Consider the following 17,500-nt stretch of genomic DNA (forward strand, 5'->3'; position numbering starts at 1 on the left):
CGAGACATTCTTCATAATAAGTACTTATTACTTTTTGTACTTTAAGTACATTGTGATGCCAATACTTTCGTACTTTTCCTGAAGTAAATTCCCTTATACCAGACAATTACTTGTAAGGGCGCGGTCCCACCAAAATATGGTTGCCCGCCGCACACTCCGGTTGCATGCGGCATGCGTCCGGTGTGGCATGTACCAGCAGGCTTATAGACGGGTTTCCGAGCGACGTCATCACAGAGCAGAATGCGCAATCTGCGCATGCCTGGGGGTGGAAGGCGCGTTCGAAAATACAGCCCTGAGCGGCAGTGAGCGCACTGGCCAATACAAACTAATAGGCGAGTGTGCTCCGGTGCGTAATTTCCAAACGCACCCATAGGCTTCCCCCCGCAGCTGCGCGGTCATATTCCTCTCAATGTTTACTAACAGGAAACCTGTCTATAGAGCGCATAAATAAACACACACACACACACACACACACACACACACACACACACACACACACACACACACACACACACACACACACACACACACACACACACGCACTCTCTCTCCTACCTGCCAGAGGTCTACGCAGCACCCAGATATCCTCCATAGTGCTGCTCTGTGGAGCCAGGGTAGGAGAACCTTGAGGACTGGGTTCTGAAGGCCTGGAACCTGAGGAACACACACACACACACACACACACACACACACACACACACACACACGCACACGCGCACACGCACACATCATCAAGGTTATTGGAATGAACTCAAACTCGTGTGAAATCAACATTTAAACAAATAAAAAGCTATACTTTAGAAAGAACGTGAAAACTAAGTGAAACATTGTATAGACTAGACTTACAAAAGTAGGTGAAATAAAATACATTTGGTAATTGTGGTCACATGTGTCAACACAATGAGCATGAGGACACATTGGTACATAATGTGTATTAAGGCTCATGGATACCAATATTTAAGTCAGGGGTCTTCAAGGTTTTTTAGGCCAAGGACCCCTTAGCTGAGACAGAGATGAAGCAGGGAACCCCCCTGCATATTGTATAAAAGATGAAGCAGGGACCCCCACTACCTATTGTATAAAAGATGAAGCAGGGACCCCCACTACCTATTGTATAAAAGATGAAGCAGGGACCCCACTACATATTGTGTAAAATGGTGTTGCAGATTAAACTATTTAATATGTTGGATTGATGTTAATGCGTATTTTCAGGCATTTAACCATTAGTCAATACTTTAACTCTGTACTTGGTCTGCTCTTTTTTCCCTCTACACAAAACCTCTTTGCCAAAAATAGCAGATCTACAAGCTCACAACGCTTTGCTGTTGTGAGCTTGTAGATCTGCAATTTTGGGCTAAAGTTCTCAGAATAGTGATGCTAGAATGCAAAAAAAAGGAAACTCACACAAAAATGTGTGTGATTGTAGTAACTCTGAGGACCCCCTAGGGGTCCCGGACCCCCCGTTGAAGATCCCCTGCTTTAATGGATCAAGGCCCACTTGAAAATCTTGAAAGCCCACCCACCATCTGACCACTCAACGGTTAAGTGATCATCTGGGTGGGCCCATAACAAACCCACTCATGTCTAACTGAGACTAAACTGAAAATATTAGTTTTAAACAAAATAAAAATAAGGTTATAGAAAATATACAAAACTATAAAAACCTTGACCCAAGCACATACACATACATGCACAAGCGCTAACATGCACTGTCACACACATTCACACAGATGTATGCACGCATGCACACACAAGCATGCATGCACAGGCATGCACACACAGACACACAGTCACATGTACGTGCACATAAGCACATGCACATAAGCGCGCACACGTGCGCACAGACAAAAAGCACAAATCCTTTACCATCTGTGATGTGAGGGACCTCATTATTACGCTAACATACATGATATGCAAAAAGCACACACACACACACACACACACACACACACACACACACACACACACACACACACACACACACACACACACACACACACACACACACACACACTCTCTTGGATACGCTGGTCAGAAAACCTCACAGCCATCTGTTAAGCGTCAGTGATAATATTATTGTCGTGTGGTATTGCCATATCTTTACATGTCTATCCTAAGCGTTCCTTGCAAAGCCTTTTGAGTTGCATGCTATATTATGAAAGGTGTGATATACAGTAAAAACCCTTTGTAACTCAGAGTGTAGAAATGGACCGGTAATGTATAACGATACGATTCGAATCACCATACTAGGTTCACGATAGGATTTTTCACGATATTTTAAAAACAAATCTCTCTTACACAAATCCAGTAGTTTTCTCTTATCCTCTTTTCAATACAGTATAGCAAATGACAAACTCTTTCTTTTTAATCAATTCTCTTACAAAGATCCTGTATTTTTTCTGCTGTTTGCATCGCGATAATCTTTTTTATTAAATCGATTTAAATCGTCACCAGTTTGAATCGATTTTAATCGATTTATGATAAATCGTTGCATGCCTACCGGTAAGGGTCCGTTTGGTTCTAATGCTGCGTTCAAACTAGCCAATGACAAAAGCTACTAAACGACCGAGCGTGGTCACTGGTCAGCTACACCGTCTCTGAGACGCTGTTGCAGTGTGATTCAGTTTTAGTCATAGTCTTTTGAATAAAATTCCATTTAGTTTTAGTCATATTTTAGTCATTCTGAAATGTTTTAGTTTTTGTCTAGTTTTAGTCGACTAAATCTACAGTTGATTTAGTCAACTAAAATGGCCGTGATGGCGTCGTAATGGCTGATTTTACACTTCAAAACGAAAGTGAATCTTTCATATTTCATAGACTGCATGCTGAAAATAGCCGATCTACAAGCTCACAACGCGTCGCAGCGCGACGCGTTGTGAGCTTGTAGATCTGCTATTTTCAGAGCGCAACACCCGAGTGCAACCAAACATAGAACGACATGTCTTTTAGTTCTACTGGATCTCTTCTCCGAGTCGCCCCTCACTAACATTTTTGTCTAGTTTTTATTTGTTGACGAAATTGTCAATTTATTTAGTCTTAGTTTTAGTCATCATAGCTTAGTTTTTATTTAGTTTTTATTTAGTTTTCGTCAGTGAAAAAGGTACTCGACGAACATTTTTCGTCATAGTTTTAGTCGACGAAATCAACACTGCTCAACACGCAGGTCGCCGTCACTAAGCGTGTGTGGAAGCAACATACTCTCACTCCCAAAACATACTATATAGTGACTTCATGAGACAAATGAGACCAACCGGCAAGCGTTTGACGTGACGGACGGGGGTCCACTTGACGCCGTCCCGGTCACTGCTGCATTCCTGGAATGCGGAAGTGACCGTTCTGAAACCCAAGGCGTAAAAGGGGTGACGGGCGGCTCCACAAAAAAATAAACAGTTAAAATTACGTCTCAAGCAACCATGAGCTACGAGAGGCACCTCCGAGCGAGTCGCCGCGCCGTTCGAGTTACGCCCTGATAGGGCAGTGGCGTGTTCTACCGTGGTACGCTGTATACGCCGTGTGGATGCATACGGTATCATACGTATCTGATACGTTGATACGCAATGATACGCTGCACCCAGGAGTGGCTGGGCTGGGGGGGGGGGGCAGCAATACAAACAGCAAGAATGTGGTCTGACCGTCTGACTAGTCTAACTCTGAGTTGATGGCTTATCATGTGTGTGACTATTGTTCTTGAGGTGATAATTAATGGCTACTGGCGACGGAATTCACACATTAACTCAACGACCTGCCATTCCCTTCGTTGAATGGCAGGTCACTGAAGTGAGAACTTCATTAGTATTCAGACTGCGCGTCATAGCACAGCAAAACATCTTGAATCGTCAATACTGTTTGTGTCTTCAATGCTTCAGTTAATACTATTCTGTAATAGATACAGGACTGCTCGCTGTTAACACTGCTATTATATCTGATAAGCCTAATCAGCATTTATGTACTAGCACTCTTCCATGGTAATACTCCATGTTTTGCATTGAAAATGCATCTAAGGCTAAAAGCAGCTCAGAAGTGGTTGAGTTACAGGGTGATTAACATTAGAAACAGTAGGTAAGATCAGTATAAAGCATATTGTAATTAATCACAGTGTTACTGCGAAACTGGGCCTGAGTGGGCCTGGCCGAGTTTGTTGTGCGCACATTTTTTTATTTACATTAATTAATTATATACGCGCGTGTGCCGTGCGTGTGGGAGGAACTATGAGGAATAGTTATAGTATACCCTCCAAAAAAAATCTAGAACACACCATTGTGATACGGACCTAGTCAAGAGGTGCCCGTCAAATTATGTCATGTGATACCATACTAATTATGTTGATGTGCGAGTACCCATCAAACGTCAAACGTTTGCCGTCTTGGGAGTGAGAATGCGTTGGTGAAGATGGTGAACACGTGAAGATACACTGTAATGTTTTGGGTTAAAAAGAACAGGGACCTGGCTGACGGCAACAATGAGTTTTCCCCTCTTTATACAAGCAGGAAATGTATGGACAGAGAAGTGGAGTGGAAATGGAAAAAAACATATGATTGATTGACTCTTCAATGCGCTTAAAAAAGTTGAAGTCAGCTCAACTTTTTGCTTAATTGTCTGTCACACAGCAACAAGAGTCAGGCGTCAGTTTGTATGTCGCTGGCTTCCATTGAACATGTCTTGTAGCCCGTCGCTTTGTCGCTCTTAGTGTGAACGCAGCGTCAGAGTTACATTAAAACTCAGGATTCGTACAGAGACATGTCGGAGAACCAGGGTTACGTTCATGTAACTAACGTATAATGGAGTCTTAACTCTTAAGATAAAGCCACACTACGGTATATACAGTATATGTACCTTTTAAGTTTCTGGTACTATATGGATAATGGAGTCTTAACTCTTAAACTAAAGCCACACTACGGTATATATGTACCTGTCTGACCAAGCCGCTCCTGGTGAGAGGAGAGAGGAGGAGGGGGCGGGGGGGGCGGGGGGGGTCTGGAAGAGAGGCGAGGAGGCGGTGGGGGCGGAGCGGAGCGGGAGGGAGGGGGGAGCAGGGGGAGGGGGGCGTAACCGAAGGAGGAGAAGCGAGGGATGTTGCCCTGGTGGGCGGGCCGGGGAGGCGGGGCCAGGCGCAGGGGGAGGAGCTGGGAGGGGGGGTAGTAGGACAGCCCGTTCATCATGACGGCGACGGGACAGGAGGGGCGGGGCCTGCGGAGCAGGAGGGTGTGGCCCTGCTGGCAGGGGGCGTGGCCTGTATGCCAGGGGGGGAGGGGCAAAATCAACACCAACAGAACAACTCATCAGTGAAAACAAAACAAAACAAAGATACATCCATAAATGATATAAATATAATATCACCATGTCAAGAACCAAACATAATATATATTTATATTAGGGGTGTAACGATACGTTTTAACAACGATTCGATACGTATCACGATACTTGGTTGTCTATACGATACATGAACGATACAGGTTAATTTAGAACGATACGATACGTTTCGATTCAGTGATTTAGTCGATACGATACATGAACGATACAGGACAGGTTAATTTAGAATGATACGATTCGATTCAATGATTTAAAACCGATATAGAAACTATTTATTTACCCAAAAATTCTGTGTGAAAAATAAATACCTGGATACTGGATATAACCCCCTCTTTCTCTTTTTTTCTTCTTAAAAGTACTTAGTATTGATATAATTGATTATTTGCATTGCAGAACGATTCGATATGATCATTTGCATTGCAAAACGATTCGAAATGATACAAAGTCAAACGATACGATATTTAGCTGTTTGCATATCGATATAGTAGATCGTTGAAAATTCAAAACGATTTTTCGATGCAGTTACTATATCATTACACCTCTAATTTATATGTATATAAATGAAATAAAAATGAATGCATACATATACAGAGACGTACCGTACTGTATGTATGTATTTGTGTGTATATACACACACACACACACACACACAAACTATATCTAGAAAGAATATATTTCTATAAATGAATAAGGAATGCATGTATATATCCACAGTGGAATATATTTCTATGAATGAATAAGTAATGCATGCATATATCCACAGTGGAATATATTTATATAAATGAATAAGGAATGCATGCATATATCCACAGTGGAATATATTTATATAAATGAATAAGTAATGCATGTATATATCCACAGTGGAATATATTTATATGAATGAATAAGTAATGCATGCATATATCCACAGTGGAATATATTTATATGAATGAATAAGTAATGCATGCATATATCCACAGTGGAATATATTTCTATAAATGAATAAGGAATGCATGCATATATCCACAGTGGAATATATTTATATAAATGAAGTATACATTATTACATCACTATCATCAAGAAAGCAAAGTGAAAGGTCACCTGCTCAACCCAAATCACTGTTAATGAACGAATATGTTCAAATATGATTTTTCTGCTGTCAATATTATAATTTTTACTCCAAACATTCCAAGATAGTATATCATACAATATGATTTATGATTATAATAGCCCAAACGTTTTGATTGATTGGAATGCAGCAGATGACCATTATGGACAGTGGCAGTGTGATTTGGGGGGTGCTGCTGCAGTATTGCAGACCACAGTTTCAGCACCACACTCCTGAGCACCATGTTTCTAGGTTGTTGTGTCTGTGTCCTGGTGAATTGTATGACCTAGAAGAGAAGGGTCCTTCTGCAGGCTCACACACACACACACCCTTTCGTGTGTGTGTGTGTGTGTGTGTGTGTGTGTGGGGGGGGGGGGGGGGGGACAGGAGAGCGCTAGTTTTGTTTGCCTGAACGTCTAGCGAATGTCAGGGATCAACACATTCTATTCTCACTCCTAAGATAACAAACGGGTGGCTTGGGACCAAGTTGTAAATTGAGGCTATATAGGAAGAGACAGTTCATATGAATGGCCTGTAGTCTCGCTGTTTCACCCCTGCTGGTGTCAGAAGTAATTAAGCTCCATTCAAGCGGATGGGTTTTTGCCGAACTTTACATTTGATTTTATTACCTTAATAAACATTGTAATAAATACTATATGCTTCCAGTCGCTAGTTTAAAGTCTTCTTTCAATCACCATGATTTGCATTTTTGTAAATTATGGTCCCATTTATTTTAAAATTGATAATAAAGTAGGGTATGCTGTAGGAGGGGCGTGGCTACCTTGTGATGATTTGATTGACAAGCTACACAACCAATAGAATTCATTCCCCACCCCCGCTCTGGTCCCAACCAATAGCATTAATTTCCGAGTGAGTAGGATATAGAAAGATGCCGGATTTGAAGTTGTTGAAAAATCTTGTCCCATGAGGTCACTACAGGACGTTTTGGGAGGGAGAGTATACGTTGCAGAGGGATGGGGGAGCGATTGTTTAGTTCCGTGTGTGAGTTTTTTTTCCTTCACGTATCTCGAGAACTGTCCGACCAATCGCCTTCATATTGGACGTATTGACGACATTGCGGCAGAGTGCAGTGCCAAGTGTGAGGTCGATTGGTATAGCGGTTATCGGCATTTTTAGCGGCATTTTTTCTGACAGAGGTGGGACAAAGTCATTGTTTTGCCGAGTCAAGTCACGAGTCATTGGTCCACACTAGAGTCAAGTCACAAGTTATTGGTCTACACTAGAGTCAAGTCACGAGTCATTGGTCCACACTAGAGTCAAGTCACCAGTCATTGGTCCACACTAGAGTCAAGTCACGAGTCATTGGTCCACACTAGAGTCAAGTCACGAGTCATTGGTCTACACTAGAGTCAAGTCACCAGTCATTGGTCTACAATATAGTCAAGTCACCAGTCATTGGTCTACACTAGAGTCAAGTGACGAGTCATTGGCGTTACAGTCCAGGTCGAGTTGCCAGTCTTTTGTGATTTGATCAAGTCGAGTCTCGAGTCCACACCTCTCCTGAAAAGCCTGAAACTGCAGTCTCCAATACGAGACAGAGAGAGAGAGAGAGAGATAGGGGGAGAGGGAGAGAGAGGGGGAGGGTCAACGGACCAACAGGGAGTTGTGTTTGGTCTATTAAGATGATTGACAGGTCAGGAGAACGAATGAGCTGCCTGAAGAGGCTAATGACTTCTAATGATTAACTAGAGCTGGTGACTACTGTTGAATGTACGCACACACACCACACCACACCCCACACGCACGCACGCACGCGCACACACACACACACACACACACACACACACACACACACACACACACACACACACACACACACACACACACACACACACACACACACACACACACACACACAGTGTGGCGGTCACCTGCTCTCTTGATGACCTCCGCCATGTTGGATGGGAAGTAACCCACGCGGTCATTTCCTGTCCGGTTGTCATGGATACAACCCTTCCATCGGCCGTCAGAATGCTGTTCCAGAACCTGACATTGCACACGCAAACACACACACACACACACACACACACACACACACACACACACACACACACACACACACACACACACACACACACACACACACACAAGTGCGTAAGATACCAACACACTATTGATATTTACTGTAATCATAACTTTGGGATTTTGTATAAACATGTTATGCATTAACCACTTAAACCCCATATGGGTAAATGGAGTCCCTCAGAGCTCAATACTAGTGTCTTTTCGGTTTTCTGTTATTGTGGGGTAAGCTTTCGCTGAAAGTGTGTGTGTGTGTGTGTGTGTGTGTGTGTGTGTGTGTGTGTGTGTGTGTGTGTGTGTGTGTGTGTGTGTGTGTGTGTGTGTGTGTGTGTGTGTGTGTGTGTGTGTGTGTACATACCGTTATAATGTCTCCAGCCTTCACATTCAGGCTGGTCAGGTCGTAGTTGTTGCAGTAATCCTTCAGCGCTCGAACCTGCATCGCTGCAGACGCATCTGTGACACACACAAGTAACTATAGTCACTAAAGCTGTGGAGTAAAGGTACAATATTTGCCTCTGAGATGTAATGGAGTAGAAGTAAAAGTACTGAAAATTGAGAAAAAGTAAAAGCTCCTCAAAATTGTTCTTAAGTACAGTACTTGATTAAACATTCTTAGTTACTTTACACCACTGCAATTAATCAACCCAATATTTAAGCCAGGGGTCTTCAACAGGGGGTCCGGGACCCCTAGGGGGTCCTCAGAGTTACTACAGAGGGTCTGCCAAATCTTTGTGTGATATGATTTTTTTTTTACATGAACCACTTGAACCATAGCATCCCTTTTCTGAGGAGAACTTTAGCCAAAAATAGCAGATCTACAAGCTCACAACGCCTCGCGCTGCGAGGCGTTGTGAGCTTGTAGATCGGCTATTTTTGGCAAAGAGTTATAGGTATAGAGGGAAAAAAGAGCAGAAAAGGTTTATCTGAAACACAATTTTATACAATATAGAGTAGGGGGTCCCTGCTTCATCTCTCTCTCAGCTAGGGGGTCCTTGGCCTGAAAAGGTTGAAGACCCCTGATGTAAGCAATCAGCATAATCTGACCAATCGCAAACACAATGGCATATTCCATAAAGGAAGAACAAACGATATTGTTGTTAACAAACAATTAATTCAAAGACATAATCCAGGCTGAACACAACAACACAGCTGCAACTGTTCAAATGCAGGAAGGACAGCTGGTAAAATATTCGCTGACTGTGTGAATGCAAAACTTAATAAGCTTATAATATCACTGTGAATAAGAACACATTAAAAAGGACATGCATGCACATGCCCAATGTGCAATACAATGGCTGCTGAATCAGCAGAAATACTTTGTAGGTTAGAACAGAAAGATTCACAAACCAAACACAGCAGCTCCTGTTTAGAGGATTTTATTTCATGTACACTTACTCAGTCTTATAATTATCTCATTAATCTGACTATAATTACATGTGTGTATTCCATTTGATTAATGTGTTTCTTAGATGTTATCATATACTGATATGATAATGTTTGTCTTATTCTTTCACCTGAAACCCTGCGGTGGCATAAACCAGAATTGTGAGAAAATACAAAATCAATATAAAAACATAATTCAAAGCAGTAAACCAGGCTTACTTTCATTAATTTTTTTGCTCTTTTTATCCCCCAATTTCTCCCCCCAATTTAGTCAATTAATTCCTCCCCCAAACACGGGTTAATTGTGTTCGTGCAAACGCTCGACAACGCCGGAAGCACCACTGTGGATTTGAACCCACACCCTTTTACCACTGCGCCACCCCAAGCGTTTACTTTCATATCTTAACCCATTAAGACTTGAAGCCGATTCTACAAATGTCTTCTAAATCCCAACAGTATTCTGAATAAACGTATGTTTCTATATCAGTGGTGCTCAAACTTTTTCATGTCAAGGACCCCCAAAATGATATGTATTTGGCCGCAGACCCCCCATCTCAAAATATGTTGTTCCAGGCACCCCCCAGAAGCAAAGATTTGAGTTACAAATGTTCGCTTGAAAAAAATATATATATTCAAAGATTTGCACACACTTTCACGATTTTTTTCAAAAATAGCAGATCTACAAGCTCGTAGCGCGGCACTCGGTGCCGCGCTACGAGCTTGTATATCCGCTATTTTTTAATAGCTAAAGTGTAAAATAATGCTTTTTTGAGCTCAAATCAAAAAGAGACACCGATAAGTTCCAGGTCTTAATAATGGATTAATAGTACAACAAGCACAAAGCTTTAGTTCAATCCTTCTCTGTTGTAGGAGGATGATACGATGCGGGTATAGAAGAAGCACATGGTTTTGATTTGGCTGGCAGCCAAACAGCTCTAGTAGAAGCTGACACAGAAAAGTCATCCTTCTGAACACAGTCTATATCTATCTCTATCTCTCTTGTTAACCCATTCCAACCCGGGAACACATATGCACGTGACTGCTGCTGGTGAAAAGTGTGCCACACGTCGCCAGTTGAGAAACAGTAGAAAATAGCGAATTAAGTTAGATTATTTTTATACATTAGGCCTGCTGTGTCATTTTAGTTTTTTTTTTTTTTAGCTATAACCATTATTTCATACTTTGGGCTATTCAAAAATAGCAGATTTACAAGCTCATACGAGCTTGTCGCTCTGCTAATTCTTTGGAAAATCGTGAAAGTTTGTGCAAATCAAAGCGAACATTTTTACCTCAAATCTTTGCTTCTGGGGGATTCTACAAATGTCTTCTAAATCCTAACAGTCACAAAAAAAAAAATATATATATATATATATATATATATATATATATATATATATATCTCTCTCAAAATATTTTGTTCCAGGGACCCCCCCAGAAGCAAAGATTTGAGTTCATTTTTTTAGATATATATATACAAAGATTTGCACACATTTTCACCATTATCTTTTTTTCCAAATCAGCAGATATACAAGCATATACAGCTATGAGCTTGCTATTTTTGAATAGCCACAAATGGTAAATAAAATGGTAAATGTGGTGCATTTATATAGTGCTTTTATCCAAAGCGCTTTACATAGATTGTGCATTACATTCACCCACTCACACACACATTCATACACCCATTCACACACACATTCATACACACACATTCATACACCCATTCACACACACATTCATACACCCATTCACACACACATTCACACACACACATTCATACACCCATTCACACACACATTCACACACACACATTCATACACCCATTCACACACACATTCATACACCCATTCACACACACATTCACACACACATTCATACACCCATTCACACACACACATTCACACACACACATTCATACACCCATTCACACACACATTCATACACCCATTCACACACCCATTCACACACACACACACACACACACACACACACACACACACACACACACACACACACACACACACACACACACACACACACACACACACACACACACACACTCATACACCCATTCATACACCCATTCACACACACACATTCACGCACACATTCATACACCCATTCACACACACATTCATACACCCATTCACACACACACATTCACACACACATTCACACACACATTCACACACATTCATTCACACATTCATTCATACACCGATGGAGGAGGAAACCAAGCAATGCACCAACCTGCTCATCGGGAGCAACTAGGGGTTCAGTGTCTTGCTCAAGGACACTTCAACACTAACTCTGGGGGGGAGCCGAGCCCCCCAGCCCGGCATCGAACTGGGAACCTTGCGGTTTCCAGTTCACTCTACCCGGCCACTCTACCCCTGAGCCACTGCCGCCAAAGAAATCTATAGTGACACAGATGCGTTCCCAGATTGAATGGGTTAAAAATCCTCAGGGAGAGACAAAGTGTTTTGCTGTGAGCTCCTCAGAACTCTTCACAGAACTCTTCACAGAGACAAACAGAAATCAAAAGGCTTTTTGTTACTGTGAACGAACGATAGAACCAGAACCTTCCTGAACCTGAGACTTTACACCAGCTCTGTGATCCATACTTTGTTTCCCTCAATAACCACATCTACAACACTGTGTGTGTGTGTGTGTGTGTGTGTGTGTGTGTGTGTGTGTGTGTGTGTGTGTGTGTGTGTGTGTGTGTGTGTGTGTGTGTGTGTGTGTGTGTGTGTGTGTGTGTGTGTGTGTGTGTGTGTGTGTGTGTGTGTGTGTGTGTGTGTGTGTGTGTGTGTGTGTGCGCGTGCGCGTGTGTGTGCCTGCGTATACACACCTCTGAGCAGTTGTTTGATCTCTCTGCTGGCTTGTGTTGTAGTGAACTGGTTAACGATGTCCAGCGCTGTCTGACACAGTGTGTTCCTCACCCCCGCACTGATACCACTCTGAAATATAATCATTATTATTAATAATAATAATAATAATAATGCTGTCTGACACAGTGTCACTGCAAGAAAAGAGGCATTAATGGGCATTTTTGGGCATTTACAGTTGCTCAGTAAACCCGCAGTTTGCTGGTGTTTTTGTACGTAATTGGAAATTTACAGTTGAAAATGTTTACTGTGAAATTCGTCTATATACTTTGGAAATCAGTGATTTACCGTTCCTCTGCCAGACAAAGACCTAGGAGACTGGCCATTTCCTTTGACATCCAAATTCACTCTTTGTTTAAAGAGGGGGTCTCTCTCTCCCTCTCCCCATTACCAAAGCAAAAATGGAACAAAACAAAACTATACTTTTCAATGTTTTTGTTAAGGGCTTAAAAAAGGGCTTCATTTGTTAATCTTTTTTTTTTTCTTTCTTTTTTTCTAAGTGAATAAGAATATTTCCCATATCTGTGTTTAACAACACTGTCATCAGTGTATTTTTCAGACATGTCAAACTCTCTGTAGGCCTACTTAGTAAAGTTGAGCCCAGGCTCTGTACTTGGTCTGCTCTTTTCCCCTCTACCTCTTCTTAAGTTCCCCTCAGAATATAGGGATATTAGGGTTCATGTGGTTAATGTAAATACAAGAAAAAGGTCCTATCACGCAAAGATTTGGAGACCCCCCTGTAGTAACTCTGAGAGCCACCCAGGGGTCCCCGACCCCCTGTTGAAGACCCCTGCTCTACAGGGAAAGACTTGATATCTACACTACAGAAAACATTCAGTTGGACATTAAACACACACACGCACACGCACACACACACACACACACACACACACACACACACACACACACACACACACAGCTGACATTAATTAGTGCTGTTGATTGCTATGTGGTCAAATGCGAGCCAACGAGCCATCGTTAACCAGCTAGTGTTACACAGCTGACTGCCAATATGAGCATTTCTGTTGAAAACGCATCACTGACAGGCTGATGAAGGCTATACATAGACTAGATAAAATAAATAGAATATACCAAGTTACTATCAGAACCTAGTAACAATCAGAACCAAAGAAAGACACTTTAATAGATTATAGTTCCTTTAACCAAACCATCTGATCAGTTTAAGGTTAAGAGTAAAGGAATAACATCTGAAAGAGAGTCAATCAAAAGTAAGCCCTGGGCCGTGCTCAGTGCTGTATTTCCGAACGCACCCCTAGTATCTGTCTGCAGTGTTGCCTGGTCTGATTATTATAAGCCACATTGGGCTCATTTTTCTGAAGTTGCTTGTAAATAATGGTAGAACGGTTGTGAGCTTGTAGATCGTCTATTTTCAAATAGCTAACATTTATAAATATGCACATTGTTTAATGGACGACATATATAGCTTTGAAGTGCTCGTGTGGCCTTTTATAGTCGCTTCTTTTAGGCTTGTTTTCATAGACCTGTTTGCTTATTTCTCTCGCAAAGTCTGGCAACACCGCTGTTGAAGCAGCAGCAGTCTCCAGTCTCACTGTGGGATTTTACACAGAGAGCTGCGCGTTTCGCTCAACTCCAATCCATTGCCGTCTGTGCGCTGCCGTGTGCGCTCTTACAGGTGGTTGTTTGGTGTTATAATAATTTATAACTTGTTTGTAAAATTCAAAGTTTAGAAGATAGATTCGAGAAGATCGAGCAGTTGCATGGTGCTGCTACTACTGCTGCTGAGAATGCCACTGATTCTACACTGCCCGCAAAAAGGATTAAAAGAGCAAAGAATTCAAAGCTTGCGGTAAGTGAAATTATGTCTGCAAATAGGGGCTGTGTGTGTCCACCTAAGGCGAGAATGCCTTTATGCTTTTATAGTCCAACTAACTTTGTGAATCTTTCTGTTTGCAGGAGGCGGTGAGACGTCTACACAACTCTGAAAACAATGCCATGAGACTTGATCCAAAAGAAAGGTACGTTTTTTTGTTGTATCACTGTGTAATTTACCCCAGCTAAGTAATAACAATACATAACATTTATATAGCGATTTTCTTAGTTTGTTGTAAAGTCGCTTTACAACAAAACAACAACTTTATTAGGAGATAAATACTTCTAAAAAGGAACCAGTAAGCTAAGGCAGAAACAGAGGTTTGAATTAGGGGGGAGGGGAAGGTGGGTTTTGACGCAGGCTTTGAATAGGGTGGGGTGGAGGTGTGAGCTTCGAATGGAGGGGGTTGGAGTTTTGGAACTGATGGCTTTGTGTGCTGGAATAAACTAACATTCTGTCTTTTTATTTTCAGTATCAATTCTCCACATAATCTTGCAGTGATGACCCATATGTTGGATCAGGTCAGCATTGCTTTCCCCGACGAAGACCGTGACGTTATAACGGGTAAGAAATATATGCTACTTTTACTTAAGTAAAATATGTAAGTACATCTTCCACCACTGGCTCCAGTAAAAGCTTAGACTTTTACAGGGGCCAGTTAAAAATTGCAGTCACATGTAGGTTCTCTTTTAGAGCAGTGTAGATGTGGAATTGTGTTGTTTGTGTAGATAAACAACTAAATAGATCCTAATTGTGTTTTCCTTGTATTTCAGCGGCTTGCAGGACACACTTTGAGTCTCTGAGAAGAAGCCATCGCCTGGACCAGCCAGAGAATGCTGACCAGAAGAAAAAGCTGAATGCCTCAATGAAGACCCGACAGAGAAGATTGAGGGTAAGTTATATGGAACTGTTTGTAAGATGTTTTTTTGTTTTACATTCTGTGTTCCTGTAATAATGGTAATGTAATACATAATTTAATTGCTATTCTATGTTTTACAGTTGATGACCACCAGGACTGCATATCTGGAGTCTGATGGAGAAAGGGCCGTGTGGGCGCAAGCAGTTCCTGAACTAATGTCAGATGAAGAGGACGGCATCGTAGATGGACGGGCGGTGTGGATTGTTTCATCTCCACCCGAGAGAGATGAGGAGCTTTCTGCTTTATGCCAGGTGCTTCAGGAGAGGAAAGACAACCGAAGAGACCCGCGTTCCCTTCATCACCACCGCGTGCGGCGAGACACACCGGCACAGAACAGCTCATTTTTAGCTCTCTTACACAGTAACTGTTAAGTTGTCCAGTTTGGTGGAGGAACTCCAAAGAGAAGCAGAGGACACTGCATGAGAGACAGAACTACATTTTTTTTTATTATTGTCCCCTTTGTGGGAGTTTTTTACAACTTCTGGGGGTCCCTGGAAAAAACATTTGGGGATGGGGAGATGGGGATTTTTTTTTTACTGTTTTAGAAGATATTTTTGAATAGCCAAAGTATACTGTATACTGTTTTTTTTTTAATCAATAAACACAATTTACCTGACTGAGATTGTTGCCTATTTGTTTTCAGAATCTTGTATGTATATATGTGTGTGTGTGTGTGTGTGTGTATGTGTGTGTGTGTGTGTGTGTGTATATATAACTAAATAAATACATACAAATATACATGAATAAATATATATATATACACATAAATATAAATAAATAAATAAATAAATAAATAAATAAATAAATTATATATATATATATATATATATATATATATATATATATATAAAATAAGGGGGGGGGGACCACCCCCCAGATCCCTAGGGGGGGGGGGCACCACCCCCCAGGTCCCTAGGAGGGGGGTCACCTTGTGAGCCCCCCCCCCCCCCCCACACACCATGTGACCCCCAAAATAAGGGAGGGATGCCCACCTACGTCACAGCCAATCATAGGTGGCTTATTGCACATGCTCAGTAGCATTGCTCGAGATAGGGAGGAGGGAGGGGGGATTTCCCCCCTCCCAAATTGTGGAAATCCAGGTTAGGGCTGAAGGTGTGATTTTCTGGCAGCAACCCCAGCAGGGGGTCACGCATACTTAATTTGGTACCATACAGGAGTTTACCGACCTACAAAACTTTGAGTTTTCCGAGTGGAAAACTCTTGTAAATTCTTGTAAATTCTCTGAGTTTACATCTCATATTCATCGGTTTTCATAGCCGGAAACCTTGTTTTTTTTGCAGTGTGTGTTCCTAACTGATTCCACTCTGAAATATAATATTTATTATTAATAATAACGATAATAATAATAATGCTGTCTGACCTCACCCCGGCACTGATACCACTCTGACCATAATCATTATTATTATTATTAATAATCAGGGACGTGCACAGATAGACTCTAGGTGGTGCTAGAGCACCTGCCCTTTGCCCTCTTGACCAGAAGTGCCCTTTTGAAAAAAATACGATTTTTTTTTTTTTTTTTCAGTTTACAGCAGGGGTCTCCAACAGGGGGTCCAGGACCCCTAGGGGGTCCTCAGAGTTACTACAGGGGGTCCGCCAACTCTTTATGTGATATGATTTTTCTTTTTACCATAACCACTCGAAACCTAGCATCCCTTTTCTGAGGAGAACTTTAGACAAAAATAGCAGATCTACAAGCCCACAACGCCTCGCGCTGCGAGGCGTGTAGATCTGCTACTTTTGGCAAAGAGGTATAGGTGTAGAGGGAAAAAAGAGCAGACCAAGTAAACAAAAAAAAGTATAATTTACTTGAGCACCTGCCCCTCAAAGTGTCTGTGCACGCCACTGTTAATATATAATAATAATGCTGTTGTCTGACAGTGTGTTCCTCACACTAGCACTTGATACCACTATGAAATAATAAAATAAACAATATTAAATCTGTCTCACACACTGAAGAAAAGGTTCTCAAACTTTGTCATGTCAAGGAATATGTTTTC

General features: G+C 41.7%; 2 protein-coding genes across 2 annotated transcripts in view; one reads left to right on the forward strand and one right to left on the reverse strand.

Annotated features, from left to right (window-relative positions):
* Positions 1-17,500, reverse strand: part of LOC311056058 (uncharacterized protein) — a gene marked incomplete at its 3' end in the record, with an annotated part of 75,431 nt that overhangs the window by 25,623 nt on the left and 32,308 nt on the right. Inside the window, exons 8-12 of the mRNA XM_084072411.1 lie at positions 12,672-12,780; positions 8,799-8,893; positions 8,290-8,404; positions 4,910-5,230; positions 556-654 (exon numbers count right to left, since the gene is read on the reverse strand). Of these exons, the coding sequence (XP_083928537.1) occupies positions 556-654; positions 4,910-5,230; positions 8,290-8,404; positions 8,799-8,893; positions 12,672-12,780 (739 nt within the window). The remainder of the gene's footprint in view (positions 1-555; positions 655-4,909; positions 5,231-8,289; positions 8,405-8,798; positions 8,894-12,671; positions 12,781-17,500) is intronic.
* On the forward strand, positions 14,379-15,887 carry LOC311059182 (uncharacterized protein C14orf93 homolog). The gene is made up of 5 exons (XM_084076874.1): positions 14,379-14,536; positions 14,644-14,705; positions 15,033-15,124; positions 15,334-15,452; positions 15,560-15,887. The coding sequence occupies exons 2-5, from the start codon at positions 14,683-14,685 to the stop codon at positions 15,848-15,850; spliced, it is 525 nt and encodes a 174-aa protein (XP_083933000.1). The 5' UTR covers positions 14,379-14,536; positions 14,644-14,682; the 3' UTR covers positions 15,851-15,887.

This window comes from Gymnoscopelus microlampas, assembly GCF_963454915.1.
Source record: "Gymnoscopelus microlampas genome assembly, chromosome: 2".
Lineage (NCBI taxonomy): Eukaryota > Metazoa > Chordata > Actinopteri > Myctophiformes > Myctophidae > Gymnoscopelus > Gymnoscopelus microlampas.

Bases quoted from the DNA above. Each gene is read 5' to 3' on its own strand.
- LOC311059182 (XM_084076874.1), top strand. From the start codon at position 14,683: ATGAGACTTGATCCAAAAGAAAG. The intron at 14,706-15,032 runs GTACGTTTTTTT...TTTTATTTTCAG, and splicing joins AGACTTGATCCAAAAGAAAG to TATCAATTCTCCACATAATC. The intron at 15,453-15,559 runs GTAAGTTATATG...TATGTTTTACAG, and splicing joins CCCGACAGAGAAGATTGAGG to TTGATGACCACCAGGACTGC.